We start from the raw sequence: 19,930 nt of genomic DNA on the forward strand, positions 1-19,930 counted from the left end.
TTTTCATAGGAGAGCAGAGTCCCAATGTGTCATTGATGCAGAGGATGTCTGACATGTTATCAAGGTGGTTTGAAGAAGCAAGCGAAGTTGCACAAAGCAATAGAGGAAGAGGAAGATCTCGACCCAGAGGTAGTCTTTCTTATTAAAGCCATCAGAAAGATGGCAAAAACTCTTTACTGAAGTCAGTTTTATTTATATCAACTAATGTATGCCATGTTTTATATCTTCAGTAATCACGAGGTTCTTACTGTATTGTGTGAAATAGTAGAGGATGAAGGGTATTTGGTGTAATTTGTTCCTTCAGATTCCACTAGACCTTGCCTTCATTTTTTGCTTTTCTCAAAAAAAGCAAGTCTGATAATCCCCGTTGTAAGTTCTTTCTGTCTGTACTCTGTGAATGGAAATGGATGAAACTCTGTAGATGAGTAAGTTTTGTATAATTGAATAGTTTCTCCTTTTGTTTACTTATATGCAATATTTATTAATTCCTGTTTCTGGTGTTAGCTGGCCTGTTTCCATATTTTGTTTCACTACTTTCCAGTTTTCTGGTCTTTGGCAAGTTACTTATCTTTGTCAAAAATGAGGAGTATAAAAATTAACTCCTAAATGTTTTATATCCTAAAATGAAAAATTCTGTTGAATTTCATCCATAAATGGTTCTTACTAAGTTCTTACTGTAAACTTAAAAAAAAATTCTTGGACTGTGTATTTGCATAAGAGTTATCAAATTTGTGCTTAAATTTAAACTAAGAAATATTTAAATCAAGATGATTAAAAGAAAAAGTTTTATATTCTGTGATAGTTGCATCTTGCAAGACATGAACTTGGTTAGTTCATTCTGTCTTTGTTTTAATGAAATCTAGATTTGAAGCAAAATCAGGGAAAAATTTTTAATGCTTATTAAATATTCTTAATACCTTTGCCGATAGCATAAGGCCTGGTATCACACGTAGTAGACATTCAAGCCTTTTAAAATCATGACTGTGAAATAAAGCTATTTGCAGCAACATGGATGGACCTAAATGGTCATATTAAGTTAAGTCAGAGAGAAAGTCAAATATCATATGATATCACTTATATGTGGAATCTAAAGAAATGATACAAATGAACCTATTTACAAACCAGAAGTAGACTTACAGACATAGAAAAAAAACTATGGTTACCAAAGGAGAAAGGGGTGTGGGGAGGGATAAATTAGGAGTCTGGGATTAACATACGCACATTAGTATATATAAAATAGATAAACAACAAGGACCTACTATACAGCACAAGGAACTATATTCAATAGCTTGTAATAACTTATAATGAAAAAGCATCTGAAAAAGAAAATATATATGTATACATATAGTGGAATCATTTTGTTATACACCTGAAACTAATACAACATTGCAAATTAATTATACTTCAATTAAATAAATAAATACATTTAAAAAATCAAAAAACTAAAAAATAAAATCATGACTGGATCATGTTAGTTTAGTGGTTAAAACATTAATGCTAATGAAATGGGAATCAGGAACTAAATCCTATTCTGGCCTATTTGTAGCTTTACTCTTGTTGTAAAATTTTTGTTAAATATTTTACCAGGGACATTATGTTATAGAATAGAAATATATCAAAATAAATCTATTATCCTATTATCTAGCTGTTTAATCAGAATCACCGTCTTCCAACTTAAGGGACTAAATATTATTTATAGGCCTCTCACAAGCTGTTACTTAGCTTTATCAAAGTCAAGCTACCACATTGAGCATTTTGCTTGAAAGATTTATTATTTTAATAAGAATGTGCTGTAGATAGATTTTACCCCTATTAATTAGCCTCTTTGGGCAAGTGGACCAAACCACCAGTGGGTGCTTTTGATATCCTGAAATGATTTGTTTCTCTCTGTGTATATATTTGTGTGTGTACATGTGTACACTCAAGTGCACATGTATTTCTTGAACATATCTCTTTAGAGTAGTTGGTTCTGGAAAGCATTTAGTTTTTGAATTTGCATCAACATGTGTTTTTTTGAAGGTGGAACGAGTCAGTCCGATGTTTCAACTCTTCCTACTGTCCCATCAAGCACTGATTTGGAAGTGGGCGAAGCTGCTATGGAAGTAGATACTCCAGCTGAACAGTTTCTTCAACCTTCTACATCCTCTGCGACGTCAGCTCAGGTTCCTTCAGCATCATCTTCTACAGATAGCCCTCATTCCACTTCTTTGCTGTCTTCTCCAGACAGTGAACAAAAGCAGTCTGGTGAGGCATCTGGACACCAAACACATCATCAGTCTGGTGAGGATGTCACTCTTTAAATAGGCTATGGTTCGTCTGATGATTTCTGATAGAAAACTTCTTTATGGGCTATTTTGAAAGATACTAAATCACATCAACTTGTTCTTGCTGGAATAAGTGATCAGAATGATGTGCCATATGTGAATGTGTAACTTAAAAACAATTCAAGTGTGCCTAACTTGCATGAATTTTAACAAATAGCAGAAATTTTCGGTTTACAGAAGACAATTCTTTAAAAACTGTAGGTAGTGTTTTGACATAGTTTAATGCACTTAACAATTATTTTTTTTATAGACCATTACAGACCAAAATACCTTTCTTAGACTTACTTGGTTGTGAGTCTGTATTAAAGTGATAGTGAAAATATAGCCCTGATTATGATTAGTTCCATTGTATCTGTATTTTTGACTATTTTTCCTCAAATCAAGAAATACTTCTAATACATTCTGTGTGGTGCATTTTATGTGGTCTCTTGTAACAATATATAAAATTTACCAAAAGAATTATTTCTCTTATATTTATATGAAAAAGAATAGTTCTAATAAAACCTTGTCTTTTTGGTATTTGATGTTAGTGAAAAACATTCAACTCCTAAATTCTGTTAAAATACTGTTTTCCTCTCACTATAATAACTCTGTATATTCAAACCCGCCCCCGCCCTCAACTATGGAATGTACTAGAATTACATCAGTAATTTTTGGCGGTTATGTCTGTAGTTTACTTGGCATTTTAACTATATATATGTAATTATAATAACCATTAAGATGTTTATTCATATTTTTCTTTGGGTTTTTCTAAGAAAGTATTTTACTCAATATATAATCAAAAATACTAGCAACTAAAGATACAGCTGGCAGGCCTAAGCTAAAGCCTATAAAAAAATTCCTAACAGCTTAACGGCCGAGCTATCACTTTATTCTGGCTTCTCTGAAATCAGATGCCAGATCACCAAAGATGGGGAGTTTTAAATTAAGCACTCTTTTATCAGAATATCCCATTTTTGATAATTCATTTTCAGTTTCTATGGGAATAGAAGCCAGAGTCAGTTATGTGATTGTTAATACTTGTGTACAGTTTACCTATAATAATAAGCTAAAGATGAACTATAAAATTAGGTTTTCCACACTCTAGTTGACACAGTTAGCATTTCAATGAATGGGAAAAAATATTTTGAGGAGTTTGGGATATAGGGACAGAATTGGTTAAAAGTTTGCTTTTCAAAGCAGGTAAAATTGGTAAAAGAAAAAAAAGAATTTTTAAAGTGGTAACATTCTTGGAAATAGTCTTAAAGATTTTGGTCAATTGTAAGTTTGATCACAACTTAGTAAGAAGATTCCCTAGCTGATATTCACATTCCACTGACTCTTAACTTGTTCCAGTTGTTTCTTAAACACATTTCTGAGTATACTTAGTTTGGAGTTTCATTTTTCCTTTTTGTTATAGATACTGAACACATTTTAATACTACATTTCAAGTTACTAAATCCTTTTTAATATTTGATGTAAGTATTAAACACTATAGTCATGGAATCATTGAAATAGAAAAAAAACTATTTGTGATGATCATGCAATATTGTTTGAACATTACTTGGCACTTTTGCCTATCAATTTTTCAAAGTAAGGAAAGAATTATAAAAAGAATCTTGGTTAAGTAAACTATGGAAAATGGGAATAGTTCTGTGTTAACAAGATAGTATTGCTATTGAGAAAAATGATTTGATGTCAGATGTAACATCTAAAGATTATGTCTGCAATTGTTTTGACAATAGAAACAGGCCTTTTATTATCCCAGAGTTTAGCATTTTAACAGTAAGGACTTAATGCTTTTTTTGTTTAGTTTAGTTTTGGTTTTTCTCCCCAGTCTTTTATTCACTTCTAAGTCCAGATGGGTTTGTGGGTAGTAGGAATTGTCCATGTAGATGGGAGTGTCATCTTAGAGCCATGGTTTCTATTATGGCCTTGCATAGAGAGAGAGAAAATGACAAAGTATGCTTCTTGCCTTGCTGTGGATACCTCTTTATGTAAATGTTTGTGTCTTTCCTTCATTTCCTTTGCATTTCCTCTGTGACTTTTGCTGGGGTGAAAGAGAGGGACAATGTGTGAAGACTTTCCTGGCAAAATTTCATCTCTAATTGAACCTCGTTATTTGCCTTTTCGTAGTCTGCAACTGAGTCACTGAATGATTGTGAAGAAATTAAAGACCACGGATTACATTGGGTGCTTAACATGTTGTCTTAGAGCAATCTTTCAGCGCTGTTGCTCAACTAGACAAAATATCTTTTTCATACCTTCATGTCTCTCAAACTTTTAGCACCACCCTTTACCTTCATCCTGCTCCTAGCCGTTAACCTTCTTTTATTCACAGTGGGGGAAACAAAGCATTTACTTTGCTACTTTTGTCACATTGTGACAGAAGCAGTCACATTTTGGGAAGAAATGTGTCTGCTAAAAAAGGCTAGCCAGTGTAGTTCCCATCTCTTTCCAACTTCTCAAGGACTTTACTCCTTCTGTTGCATCTTTATTACTGCCTTTTCTACTGAATTTTTCCTTTCTACCTCAGACATGCTCTATTATTATCTTCTATCTTAAAAAAATTTTCTCTGAACTGTTCCACATTCCTCTCTGGACTTATGTCTTTGCTCCTTTTATAGTCAGAGTCTTCAAAAGAGTTGCTTACATATAACATCTCCATTTTCTTAACATCTTCCACTTATTTATCAACCAACTCAAATCTGCCTTCCAACTTCCTTTCCACCAGAACTTTTTGTCAAGTTTCCAGTGACTTCCATTTTGCCAGATTTAAAGTATACTTCTCTGTTGGTATCTTATAGATATTTTTAACCTGATTGCATTTAACATAGTCTGTCATTTTTTTCTTGAAATACTTTCCTTTCTTGGCATTCATGACACTGCTTTTGCCTGCTTACTCTCATTACCAACTGTGACTAGTTTTCAGTAGCCATTGTTGATGTTTCTTATCCCATTTACTTCTGAATGTTTTAGTAGAACCCCTTAATCCATGCTCTCTTCTCTACCTCCCTGGTTAATCACATCAATTCCCATATCATTTACTATCTCCTCTAAGTTGGTGATTCCCAAATGTGTGTCAACAATCTGATCTTCGACCCTGAGTTACAGACTCCTGTGTCCAACTGCTTATGACACTTCTTTTTGGTTATTTGTGGATATCTTAAGTTTAAGGTGTCCAAACAAACTTAACCTATCCTCCCACCCTTCCCATCTCACTAATCTCTTTTATCCTAGTCATTTTATATCTCAGTAAATTATAATTACTGCCCGTTTCCTAATTTTAACAACCTGTCAGTTATTGATTCCTTGCTTTTCTTCATGTCCCACGTCCAGTTTATCAGCAAGTCCTGTTGCATCTGTATCTAAATACGTTCTCTTCTTTCCATCTTGCATCATTATTGTCCACTAGTTGATCTCCACTTACTGCTGCTCCCTTACAATTTATTCTCCATGCAGCAGCCAGGATGAGTATTTTAAAATGTGAAATCAGATTATATAACTTTGCTGTCTAAAAACTCCTCAAAGACTTCTAGTTGCGTTTTGAAATATAACTACAAAAGAAAAAACCTCAAACTCCTAACTGTGGACCTGAAAGAACCTACATGGCCTGGCTTTTGCCTACCTCTCTAGCCTCATTTCATACCATTTTCTCAGTTCCTAATGGTCATTATGCTCCAGCTGTACTGGTTTCCTTTCAGTTCCTTGAATGTGCCAGGTTTTCTTCCGCCTCTGTCTTTCTAATGCTGAACCTTTGTGCTGTTCTCTGTGCCTGAGAAGCTCTTCCCCTGGTTTCTCCTTTTTTTTGGTTCTCAGCTCAAATGTTACCCAAGGGAGGTCTTTTATAACTACCCTAGCTACATTTATCTTTCCTTCCTACCCTCCCTAAAATTTTATTCTCTTTTTTTTTTATAGCCCCGTTTACTTCCTGAAAAGCAGTTATTAAAATGTGTAATTATTTTGTTTATTTTTTATTGATTCACTTATGCCTTATTTTCTGTTACTAGAATGTGCTCTCATACAGACAGAGACATTATCTGTCTTGTTCTATGTAAGCCTCTTTTCCCTCCCAACAGAAGTCACTCGTTAAAGATATTGTTAAAATTATTATCTTTAAGCTAGCCATAAGCTATGTAGAGTATATTTAGCTATATTATGGTCTTTATAATTTCAGTCCCACTTCATTTATTCTAGATGTTTCTAGTAGGCTCCCCAAGTTTGATGTTATTTAGGGAAGATGCTCTGAATGGATATCCAGTCATTTATCGGTTTTGGATCCATTGTTTACCCTTGGCTGTCCCAACCACATAAGACTGAATAGATACTTTTTCTTACTTTGTTCTAGAAATATTTTAAGGTAACTTACAGAAACACTTTTAAAAAATCATTCCGATAAATGATGAAATCAGGATAAGCAGAAATATGGGTAGGAAAAAAAATAAAATGGAGTGGCAGTGAGGTGAATATATGAAATGCATACCTGAAGAATACTGTGTCTAGAGGGGGCCACAGAGTTGGCTCTGGGTTTTGTATTTGAATTAGGAAGATAAATATAGTCAAGTGGAATTTGAGGTCAGCTGGTAGATCTTTTTTCAAAATTTTGACTTCTTCACCCTTTGTATTCTTGAATTTTATTCTAATTCGCATAGTCACACCATTTGAAACCATTTCTATATACATAAATCAGAATCTGATTAGACATTTTGATTCTTACATTATACGTGGTCTTTTCTTGACTATTTAACAAAAGACTGTGCTTTTGAAAATATCATTGTGAGGTATCTATTTAAAAACCAGAGAAGAATGACTATGAGCTGAAACTATATAGGTTAAAATGAAATCTTCATAATTTTATTTGTACAAAGCATTTCAAAGTAACTATAAAACATTTTTTCTTTCTCAGTAGTGCCTATCAGACATCACTTTTAGTTGCTTCTCAAACTAAACCTGGAAATGTCTTCATTTCATGTGTTGTTTATAATTTTTTCCCATGGTTAGGAGCTTCTTACAATGAGAGAGTGTTAAATGATGGAGTCATTCCAGTGTGTTACAGTTTAATTACCTCCTTTGGTTTTATTGTAATCTAAATAAAAGTATATGATTAGAGAAGGTGGTTTCTTTGGATTGGATGGGGATATCAGTACATACAGAATTCAGTTTTGGGGGGTGCTTACCTTGAGAAGTAAGTCACCTTAAGAATCGATGTGTTTCTAATTAATGACCACTCAGACCATGAGAACTGAAGTTTTTTAAGTTAGTATATCATACGGCTTATGTGTGGATTCCTGCTTATTTACAAATTACTGTTGTCTGCTCAGATTTACACATTTATTTAGGTCTATTCAGATTCTTTCTAGCCATATTGAGCTCTGTGTAATTCCTGGGGAAGTAAGAACTCTGTTGTGTAGTATAAAGGGGATCAGGGTCTAGTCAGATGAGGTATAGACCATTTATAGATTAGAAACAACGAGAAGTATTAGGTTAATAACCACTTTGGGGAAACTAAAGAAGAGATAAGAAGAACTTGGAAGTCAGTAAAGGAGTGACCATTTCTTGGAGAAGAAAATACGCAGTGATTCCCTTGGGCAAAGGAGCGAGTTGAGAATGGAGGACAGTTGGGAGTAGGGGACAGTGGATAGCAAGCAGATAAAGTACCACCAAATTAGACATAAAAATAACCCCGTGTCCAAGACAGAAGACCCTGTGTTTTGGAGGAGAGGCAGGACTTGATGTTAGAAGCAAGTGGACCTTTGTTGGGTCAACTGCAGTTTATGGTTTTTTTTATAACAGTGGGAATAAATCATTTTGGAGACTAGCCTGGATTCTTTCGGAGGAAAACAAGGATAGGGTTAGTAGTTGTTTGAAGAGATGAAAGTACAAACTTCCCAAGAAGTTAGCAGTTCTTGACTCACTGTTGAAGATTTTTTTGTTATTGTTTTAAAAAATTTAACCCAAAGACATTCATTGTATTCGCCTTCCATTTTGGCTAATGTTGACAAAAACGAATTCTCTAAGCATTTATTCATATTATAAATTATATATGCTTGTTTATACATTTTTAAAGGATGTAATGTGTATGTATCTTACCTGCCTTTAATATTTCAAACTGCTAGTAGTGTTTGTTTAGTCTGGTATGTCTGGTGGGAATTTTTAATTCAGTATTTGCCTTTCCCAGTAGATGTGTGATGACTTCTTTCCCTGTCCTCATTTTTTTTTTTTTAACTCATGGGGAAAAGCCACATACAACCAGCCTTATAAGTAAGCAGACAAATTCTTTAAAAGGCAGTGGAAGTGTTAAATTAGTTGTTCATGACATTATCGTAACTAAATCATGATTTTCAAAGTCATAGGGCATCACTGCTTGTACTTAGAGCCTGCTGCATCACCTGGTGGGTCTTGGATGGAGACTCATACCCCCATAAACGTTGGGCAGCACAAGAGAGGGTTTGGAACGACAATGAAGTTGAGTGTATTTTTGTTATTTTTTAAAAATTTTCTTAGCAAAACTTGACATATCTGTAATCACTCTCTTTATGGTAATTTGCTTTGAAGTGTAAAATGACAAACTTTATGGCTGCATAATAATGCTTTACTTTATGTTGCTAAAAGTGTTACTGCTGTCCTGACAATAAATATGGTATACCCATATACCTAAGAAGGAGGCACAGTGCTATTGAACATCGCAGTTTGTTAGTGAACACTGTACTGCTTGGTACAAGAGAATTTTCTAGGAGGAACTAGCAATGAGAGACTTTGATACTTGGATTATTAAATCTTAACTACCAATTGAATAAAATTCTTTATAAGTAGAGGCCGTGGTATCAAGATGTTAGTATCTCTGGCATGATTGATTCTGAAACAATGAACCAAATTTTGTACCCTTGTAACCTGTGTAAAAGAGGTTCTGTAAGTTCTTTGGTAGTTTGTGCAATTTGCTGTCAGCGTAGTTTGTGCAATTTGCTGTCAGTGTCACAGAGAAATTCCATGTGATCCCTCCATTGAATCTACGACCATCAAATCTCTCTGCCTCCCCTTTGATTATAGTGGATGAAATTTGTATGCACCTATGCAAAAGCAATTCCTCCTCTTATCCACTATTACTGATGGTCTACACAAGGACATCATGCTTGGATTTGCCCACTTCTTTTCAAGCATCATCTTTCTTCCTCCTTCCACTTAAACATTGTCCATCAGCATACGAGCATAGGTGTTATCTCCCAAACTAAAACAAACAAGCCTCTTAGGACTCTTTATTCTCCTATCAATAAATCATCTGATTTCTCTGTTCCCCATTATTAGCAAGACTTCTGGGGAAAGTATATATACTTTGTCTCTCTACTTCATTACCTCTCCTTTCTCTTGAACCTGTTTCAGTCAGGTTTTGGCCCCTGTGATTTTGCTGAAACGACTCTTGTCAAGGTCTTCCTTGTGATTAGTTCTCGGCCAGTATCTTTTTCATCGTATCAGCAGCATTTAACACAACTGCTTGCTTTATTCTTCTTGACACACGTTCACCACTGAGCCTGCAGAACTCTGCTCACTCAGTTCTCCGGCCTCCTCATTGGCTTGACCTTCTTCTTCCTATTCCTCCTTCTCTTAAACACTGTAGTATTCCAGAGTTCAGTTCTTAGACTTCTTTATTATCACTCTCTAGCTGGCTTAAAGTAACGTCGCCAGTGATACCCAGATTTACTGGTGAATTTTAGGCCGTTACAGTTGACTGGTCCCTACTCAGTTTCTTCACTTGGATACCTGTTAGTTCTTTTCTTCCCTGTAGTACTCCTTGCTCTTTCTCCATTCTTCCCCGTTGTGATCAATGGCAGCTCCATTTTTCCTGTTACCTACACCAAAACCTTTGGAATCACTCTACATCCAAACCGCTAGCAAATTCTTCTGCCGTTACCTGTAATATGTATCCCACGTCCAGGTACACCTCCCCCTCTGAGCACTTGTACTTGCTCTTTCCTCCCCCTGGAACACTCTTCCTTGAGATATCCATGTGGATTACTCCCTCACATCCTTGAAGTCTTTGTTCAAAAATCATCTTACGAGGTGAAGCCTTCCCTAATGACCATACATAGAACAACCCCCTCACTATCTCCATCACCCTTACCTTACCCTGCCCAGTTTACTTCGTAGCAGTTATCCCCACTTGACACATACGAACGCATACATGTGTATTACATACGTGTGTGTTTGTATTCACTGATACCCATTTTCCTCTCAGAATATAAACTCCACATGAGTAGAGACTATTTTGTTCAATGTTTTATTTATCCCCAGAGCCTAAAACAGTGCCTCATACATCGTAGGCACTCAGTCTCTACAGAATTTCATGTTACACTATTTCTACTTTTTATCTATGACCACTGCTTCAGATAAAGTTCAAGAATATATTGAAGATTATTTAAATATTTTTCAGCTTAAAAAAAAAGTAAATGATAATTCTAACGTAAAAAGAAACATTTTAGCTGAAAAATATGTAACTTTTCTCTTTAAAGGGCTCTACTAATTACAAGAATGATTTCCAAATGCATAACTTTTTTACAATTTTAACTATTTGATTGAAATTAGTAAAGTAGTTTTTGTGTATAGATTAGATGAGTTAACTGATATTTTTCAGTTTTTCTTAGTATTTTAAAAAGATGAAATTAGGAAGGAATGTTCACTTTTAAATGCTTTGCTTGTGGAAGACTATTTTCATTCTGTTTAATTACTTAAATATTATTAGATAACTCTATGTGTCTTAACTCATCATAGTTAAACAGAAGCCCTTGGGTGTGTACATGTGTATAGTTTGTCATAATTTAATGATTAGTTTTTTATGAGTAATTTGTTTTCAGTATTCCTTTGTGAGACCTATGTTTTATTTATACCCTTCTCTCTTTAATGTATAATCAAATTCTTACTGTTACCTGTTTTGTTACTGTCTTTTCACCTTTCTTTTCCTATCTGTGTCAGAATTTCTGAGGGGGCCTGAGATAGCTTTGCTCCGTAAGCGCCTGCAACAACTGAGGCTTAAGAGGGCTGAGCAGCAGAGGCAGCAGGAGCTGGCTGCGCGATCCCAGCAGCAGCCTTCCACTTCTGATCAGTCTTCTCATGAGGGCGCTTCACAGGACCCTCATGCTTCAGGTTGTTAATGTCAAGTGTCCTTAAGCAGCTGGTCAAGTTGGTTTTTTTTTTTAACACTGCTGCTGTGTGATAAGATGCTTCCCTTTTCCCCATTCAAAGAGAGCTGATGCGCTTGCAGCTTTTCCCTCCCTGTCTTGCACATGGTGAAATTTAGCATCACATGGCTAGAGGAGCGGATTGGCAGCAGTACTTGCTAGAGAGATGAATATAAAATAGTCCATTATTTTATTTGTAAAATTTTAGAGAGGGGCAAATGTTTTATAGCTAATGAGCTACTAGCTAATGATCTAGTGAATTTAGAGCCTGCATTGATATTTCTATTGAAATTTCCTGTATGCTGAAATATCTTTGCTTGACTCCCAGCGCTTTTTTTTTTTTTTTTTGCTTTGAAAGTTAACCAGTATTTCTAGTCCCATATAAACCCAGTAATGCTACATTTTAGAATTACAATGTTGTTTGGCCATACTAGCATGCTGACTCAATCATTCCCTTCTGTAATTATTTAAAAAATTCCAATTATTTTCTTAACTTATTCCTCCTACACATAATCAACTTTCTGATATGTAGGGATCAAAAATACTTTCAGTCTTATGTTTCTGTTTTTATGCTGTAAAACTCTGATATGACAGTAATAATCTGTGCCACTCTCTTTTCCCTCAAGTATTTTAATGGCCCAGTTTTTTATGGCCAAAAAGCTCATGATGCTCAATAAACATTTGTTGAAAGAATTAGTGAAACATATACCATAAAATAATCTGTCAGCTTAATTCTTTCAAGATGGATAGTAGGTCATGTATATCTTGTACTATAGACAGTATACCAGGTGCTGTAAACCTTTATTTAGGAACTAGGTTGTCTCTAGGTTCTCATACTAATGAGATTATAGTATTTTAATATACTTTATTTTGCCACACTAAGTGATGAATTGTAAATTAATCACTTTGTGAACTGTGATTAAGTTACTTGCAATTAATTGGGATATTGGTAGAACTGAACAGCTTCCACTTTATAAATATCTGTTCCACTAAGTGCTGTGGTAACAAAAGCACGTTATATAATATCCTGGTGAAATAAAATAGATTTAAGTAGTTGTAACATAGGTGTGACGTTTGGAACAGATTGTGGACCTGATTTTTTAGTGTTGTATTAATAGAGGGAATACTGGTCAAGCAAAGGTGTCTCTGACTTTTTTTTTTAAATGTACAAAAATCTTTTAATAATAAGACATTTTTGCTATGATTTTGTGGTATGTATAAAACTCTAGCTCTGAGGTTTTAAGAGTAAAAATATGCAACATGAAAAGGAAGATAAAATGTCCCTACATGTATAAATATTTCTAAAATGCTGAAATTTAGCAGATAGCAAGCCAAGTATTAAAGTGAATTGAGTATAAAACAAAACTGCCTACATTATTGGTGGAGAAATGTACATTGTGAACTGGAGGAAAATATTGTAACACTCAGTCTTTATATCTAGTTCATCAGTTTGAATTGAAGCAAGTTCTTTTTAGGATCAGGAAGCTTTAGGGTGATTATATGGTCTCTGAAGTAACATGCTGTTTTCCCAACTCCAAGCATCGTTCTTATTAAATAGGATCTAGTTTGCTAATCAGTCCATTTGTGGTCATCTTTAAAAAGCCATAGTTGAGTAGACATCTTGCCAGTTTGGAAGTTGAGAAACCTGTTATCCTTATATTGCTATTAAACAACATGCTTGAGCCCCTGTGGCTGCCCACGTGGACCAGTGTTAGAGGCCCTTAGCGCTATCACTCAGTGTATGCTGCTCTCTTCACCTACAGGGTGAAGTTCTTCACCCGTGTCATATGCTTTCAGCATAGCATTCGCATGAGGCCCTGGTAAAGCGAACCTGTGATGTGCCCTGGGTTCATTTGTCAGAGTTCCTTTTATCCTATCTGTCCTCCCATGTCGGGAACACTATTTGGTAATTCAGACCTTTAAGAACAGTTATATAATGTGTTGTTAGTTTACTACAAAGGACAACTAATAAAGTGTATCTGTGTTGTTCATTTAGTTAATTTTGGATATGAAGAGAGATGAGTTGCCTTAATGCAAAATTCTTTATTTCAGAACACACAAATTATAAAAATACAGAATAGGAATTGAGTTCATGAAATTCAACAGGGAGATAGGTTTTATTTGAATAACAATTAGCAAAATATTTTCTTAGACTTCATGATGTATAAGTATAATTTAGTGTATGTGTATATTGGACATTAATTGATCCATTCTCTCATGCTAGATGTTACTACTAAAATCATCAGTACAGACAACACCAAAATTAACATTTAGATTTTAACTTTTTGACAATAGAAGAATGTGCAATTCTCATGAAACATTTATGATATGTTTACAATATTATCAGTAAGTGATGATACTGTCAATAAATGATATTTCTACTGTATTCGCACCTATTTAAACCTTTTAGTCACAGGATACTCAAAGGAGATATTAATGTGATTTGGAAACCAAGAAATTTTAACACGTGTAGAATTTCTGAATGATTACAGTGTCTGGCAGATATTTCATTCTCTTTTCAAAATACAGGACTCATGAGAAGTTTTTTTGAAAGGCTAAGTGTAAGATGAATCTACAATTCTTAATTTTTGTAGGAAAATGGGATTAAACTGTCAAGCCATTTTGTAGAAATAATCAACATTTTAATGGAAGGGGGCCTAATGCGAGTATTTCTTGGCAACTGAAAACTAAAACATCATTCCAAGGCACCAAATGGTGACACCTTCAGTTTCAAAGCGCTATTTAAAATAAGCTATATAAGATAGATGTTAAGATATGTTTAGACAGTGGTCCTCCTCCCTTTTTTTTTTCAGCTATGAAATCAGAATGTCATGGGGAAGTTCTAGTATAAAATGTAAAAGTGACACTGTTGTGATTTAACACAGAGATTAGAAATGACAACCTACCTGCTTATCCTTCTTGCCACCCCCAAGCCATCTCTGCTCTGAAGCACACTTTGAAAAACCACTGCTCTAAAAGATTTTTTGACACCTGTAAATGATAATTCTTTATAGCTAATTTCCAAAATTTTTATTTTTCAAAGTCAGTATATAGTACTTTAAAATATTTTCACTTTAGTTTAAAATAAAGTGCATTTTTTTCTAGGCTTTTAGGAAATACATCACAACTCATTCATAGCCTTTCAATAATTTTTTTTTTAAATCATAAAGAGATGAATTTGCCTTCATCAGATTATTGCCTGGGTATTAGACTGGCTGAGTTCTTGTCCCTGGGCCTCTGACCTTGGGCAGGTCATTTGGCTGCTTTATGCCTCAAGTTTCCCAATTATTGATTTATTTAGATAGCGTGGCCTGCCATAATTTATAGAAATGGTGTAAGGATGGGGTACAGAATACTGTATTAAGTTTTTGTACTCCTAATTAAAGTAGAACACATAATAATGTGCTATCTTAATTATAGTAACTTTAACATAACTACCTCAAAATGTCCTCAGATACAGCCATGTAAAGTTGAGAGCATTTAGGGTTTTGAATGAGCTGTATGTATCTTTACCAGATGAATGCCGTAAGCAGCTATGGCAGAGGCATTCAGCATATGGCTGATTTTAAACCCAACTCTTTTTTTCCATTTCAGGTCCCCTGAAGTCATGGGTTGCTGGCTCCTGCTCAGAGTGACGACACCCTGTGGAGTCTGCTGGTACTGGCCCAACCACCACAGAGCCCCACTGGAGCATGGAGCCAGCCTAGAGAGGGTGTCAGGTAGGAACTGTTTTTTCACTTTATGGCACGGTTTTGCCGATTGGAAAAGAAAAAAGTAATTTTTATACCCCAAAAGGGTATAAAACATTGGTGAATATATTTTGAAAAAGGGCTTTTCAAAACTGAGCCATATTGGAAAAAATCAGCATTTACCGGGTCCCGCACAAGCAAGCTCTGTACAAGATCACAGTTCCCCCACAGGTCACGTGCGGCACCTCTCAAATGTATGTGTTTGACCCATGTTTTTAGTGTTTATAACATAAGCAGTTAGTAAATTAGATGCAATGTTGGCCTAGTTCTGCAGTTACTCCTTAACTACTTTGAATGACAGAGTCCTGAGCAAAATGATGATGAGTCTCTTAGAACTTTAAACATGGAAATATGCTCTGTTTTTTTCAGAACAGCTTCCTAACACTGTTTTTCATTTAATACCATGTTTCTGAAAATCAAGGAAGTAATAATAACATTAAATGACCCTTTCCTGTGTGCTGCCTAAGTAGTTTACATGGATTATCTCATTAAATCTTCATAAGAACAATATGTGGTAGATAGCATAATTATCCCCATTTTATAGGTGGAGAAACTGAGGCTTAGAGACATTAAATAACTTGCCCATGGTTATAGTATCACTGAGTGGAAAAGCCAGATTTGAACTCAGGGAACCTGGTTAAAGAGTCCTTGTTTCTTACCTATTGGACTATAATTCCTTATTTTTCTCCGCACTTGAAAGATGTCCAGGGGCTAAAGAATTTTCTCAAAGCTAAAACACAAATTGTTTTTGAAATATACAGTAATTATCCATGAGACACCTTGAGCTGAGTACTGAATGAGCTTTTTGTTTAAAGTTTATTTCTACTTTAAAAATAATAATAAACACTCCCAAAAAGCCAACCGGCCATCTTGGATTTTGTAATAAATTGTCATTGGGCCATATGATCAGATTTTGATTTTGTGATAGTGTTTTCTAGAAGATATTTCACAGAGAGATGGAGTAGAGTATGCAGACAACTGAAGCAATCAGCAGTGAATTAATACTTGATTTTTTATTATTAGATATTCTGATAATTACTGTGCTAATATTTGCAAGTATTCCTGTAAGTTACAAGTTGTGGGTATTGTATTTATGAATATCTAATAATATAAAAACATTTTACTTCAAATGTTTATGTGACAGGAGAATTATCCTTCCAAAAAACAGTTGCATGGTACCCAAGATTAAAAATAGAATAGAAGCAATGATCAAGAATGATTTCTTCTAAAAACTGGTCTTCAGCATGGGAAGAGTGACAAATAATTCCTCACATATATGCAATATCTGTGACAGATTGTAAAAAGGAAGCCCTTTTAGTTTAATATTATCTTTGTGTCTTAGCCTAAACTTCACTTACATTTTAAATATTCCAAGAGTTTGAAAATACACAACTTTGTGGAGATGATAGCATTCTAAATACTTTATCAGTGTGTGTGTTTTTTTTAGAGACTTAACTACTTCCTAAATTTTATTTTAAAACTTCTGTAAAATGCACTTTATTTTATAAGCTTTGTATGTTCCATAATATTTATGAAAAAATTAAGTATTTGAATGATTGCTTGGAGAACTGATAGTTTCCTGAGGGGTCTTAATTATAAAATGAGGGTGCACAATGAAATGTATAACAAATCCAAAGGGATAAAAAATATTTCATAAGAGACTTTCTAGGAGGATTTTCCAATATTTATTTCACTCTGACTCACATTTTTTTTTTTTTAACTTTAAAGAATATAATTTTGTTTTTCTTTAAAGACCAACTTATCTGTTCTTCAGAGAGAACATAGGTGGGACTATTGTATACTTTCTTTTTTGTGTAGTACAGACTTGTTGAACTGTATGTTCTGATTAAGAGGCAATAAGTAAGAATAAGTAAAAGCTATTATTTAAGTAATAATCCTGCTTTATCGAAATCTAGTACTACAAAAATCTGTGAGCAAACTGATTATCTCAGAAGGTAGACAACTTAAAATGGATACAAGTAGTCCCAGTAGCAGGATTCAAACTTTTAAATATACAAGTGGAAGCAATCAAGTGGTATAAAATTGCTAAGAATCAAGGCTATGTTAGAAAACTCTTAGGTATTGAGTTAAAAACACTCTTAACTCAACATATTTACCTTGGGAGGAATAGTGTGCCATTAGGAATAGAAACTGGTGACAAGACAAAAGTGCAGAGTTTTTGTTGTATTAACAACATTTGCTAAGAACTAGAGCATAAGATATTATTAGAAACTAAGAATTATTCTTACATTTAGTGGAGAGCTATGCTTGCCATCCACATTTTCGCCTTTCCAGTAGCTCCACTGAGACACTGGAACCCAAGCCAGGAAGAGTAGCCGCCTCCTCCTGTTCCCCAGTGCCTTTCTTAGTTACCAGCTCCCTAGGATGACCAGGAAGGAAGGAGAAGTTTTAGGCCTAAAAATGTTGTGCCTTGTCCCATGTCACATAGCTAATTATTGTCAAAACCAGGGTTAGAATCCATTTTATCATGCTGCGTTCTTTTATACCATAGAACCTATCCATCAAACAAGTTCTTGCACAGAAACTCAGTATATCAAAAGGATAAAAATAAAATGCTCTATTTGGAGCCAAGGTGGAAAGCATGAAGCTCAGACCATATGCCTTCTCCTTGCCTCTCTTTGCCTTTTCTCACCAGGCACCTAAAGAAACCATCACAGTACAGTTTTAATATGCACAACATACCATAGAATTTTCAAAGTTATCTATGTTTGTGTAATGGTAATTACATCATTGAATATTTCTCTTGTAAACCATTTTCTTTGTCTAATGTCTTCACTTGAGCTCCTTTTTCAGCTCAGGATAACATCTAGCAAAAAGTGTAGCAAGCATCTCATTTCATGCTTTGAATCCTCCAATCCAAAATGAAAGCCGTCTTAAGGAGCTGGAGAGGGGGTTTGAGAAGGACCAGGCCATCTTCTGTTTAGTGGAGGACATACCCCGTTTTAATTTTATCCCACCTTGCACCTTGTGCCTGTGTTAAATGAATTTGATAAAAGGTATTTGCATGAAAGTAGAAGAATATTTTTGTCAGCTCATTCTCAAAGTGGCTAAATGCTTGCTGGAATAACATTTTAAGCACACGGCCCTGCTTACTCACTGCTTGGGAAACACACCACAGTACTTACTTATATTCCCTACCCTTATACATTTGTTTCTTACGCTTAGAGATGATCATGACATTGCTGTGCAGTTTTCTGCTGCTTACTTTTAAGTTGAAATCTCATTTTTGTTTCAGATTCTCCTTCTTCTGTGGTTAACAAACAGCTCGGATCCATGTCACTTGACGAGCAACAGGGTGCGTGCAACAGGAGATGCGCTATGCCCATCCATCCATAGTTTTATTGCAATGCATAAGCCAAGCTCTCTCTCACTTTTTCATAGCATTTCATTTTGGTTATGATCTGATAGTCAGTGTTTTGCGGGCTAAATTACCTTAGGTGGTATTGTGTACAAAGGGCTTCCTTGGCCTATGCAGATGATTTCCTGTGTAAGCTAATTTCTACCTTTGGCCCTTTATGCCAACTTTGAAATATCTTCCTGTAACAATATTATAATGGATATAAAATAGTCCATTTTTTTTATTCTAGCTATCACAAAATTATGATGTAGAACTGTGGATGTGAGATTAGCATATTACCTAGTGGCTAATTTAGAAGAGATTATTTAAACATAGAAATGTTCTATATTGCTACATTGCTATAGTAATAATACTTGGTTTTATGTCTCACTTATCTGGTGGCTAAAGTCCTGATAGCTTTAACTTGAAGGAATACAGTCACGAATGCAGAGATGAGCTCCAAAGCTCCCAGTCAGAGGGGAAAATGCTTCCACTCCCAGTTGCACTTACTGAAGTAGGAGAGGTACAGAGCTGACCTGGAAGCCGTGAACAGAGGCTGGTGAGACAGATTTGACAAATATTTTCCAAAAAGTTGAGAAAGAATAACTTAGCGCTAGAGCCATGAGCTTTAGTTGGCTGAAAGTTTACATATGCAGGATGATTCGTTTGTCAACAGTATTGGGGAAATGAAATATTGCCGAAGTACCTATTTAGTGTGAAATAGATCAAATTTTAACTATTCATCTTGGAGAATTATTCAGAAACTAATTGTGAAGCAAATTAGAAAACTCCTTCTGTACTTCTGATCTTAAATTATTCTTTATAGGCCTGAGATGATAAGTATTGCTATAGGTTTTTCTACTCTTGAGAATGAATGAATGAATTGGTAAATGAATTTGAGAACTAAGAATTAAGCATGTTTTATCTTTATACATTTATTGTAGCGGTATTAACAGTGAAGAATAATTACTTTAAGGTGCAAAACACAACTGTAGCATTATATTATAATATATTGTGCTACTGTTTAAAACTACTCTCTAATCAAATCATCTTTTTTTGGTAAGATTATATGAATGTAAATACTACCAGAGAGGTTGTAGCCAGATTCATATTTTATTTAACCTTACAGGATAATTACCATAGAATTGTATTGATTATTATATTTAATTTAAGTTGGTACTTAATTTACGTAGGATATAGGATATGATAGAAAGGGACAAATAAAGGGTAACTCCGAGATTTTTGGCATCAATGCCTGGGTAAATGATGATGCCATGTACTAAGGTAGACTAAGTTCAGAGGCAGAAATTAAGAGGTTCTTTATTTTTTTGGCCATGTAAAGTATGCTGT

General features: G+C 34.8%; 1 protein-coding gene across 7 annotated transcripts in view; it reads left to right on the plus strand.

The window, feature by feature from the left end:
- The window catches only part of DCAF6 (DDB1 and CUL4 associated factor 6), a 118,030-nt gene that overhangs the window by 53,436 nt on the left and 44,664 nt on the right, over window positions 1-19,930 (plus strand). For 3 of the 7 annotated variants that reach the window (XM_074349764.1, XM_074349763.1, XM_074349765.1), the window contains exons 9-12: window positions 10-129; window positions 2,020-2,280; window positions 11,268-11,438; window positions 18,479-18,538. In XM_074349764.1, the coding sequence (XP_074205865.1) occupies window positions 10-129; window positions 2,020-2,280; window positions 11,268-11,438; window positions 18,479-18,538 (612 nt within the window). The remainder of the gene's footprint in view (window positions 1-9; window positions 130-2,019; window positions 2,281-11,267; window positions 11,439-18,478; window positions 18,539-19,930) is intronic. The other 4 variants (XM_074349766.1, XM_074349767.1, XM_074349768.1 and 1 more) reach the window with 2 other exon arrangements.

The sequence above is a fragment of the Camelus bactrianus genome, chromosome 21, assembly GCF_048773025.1.
Source record: "Camelus bactrianus isolate YW-2024 breed Bactrian camel chromosome 21, ASM4877302v1, whole genome shotgun sequence".
NCBI classification, from domain to species: domain Eukaryota; kingdom Metazoa; phylum Chordata; class Mammalia; order Artiodactyla; family Camelidae; genus Camelus; species Camelus bactrianus.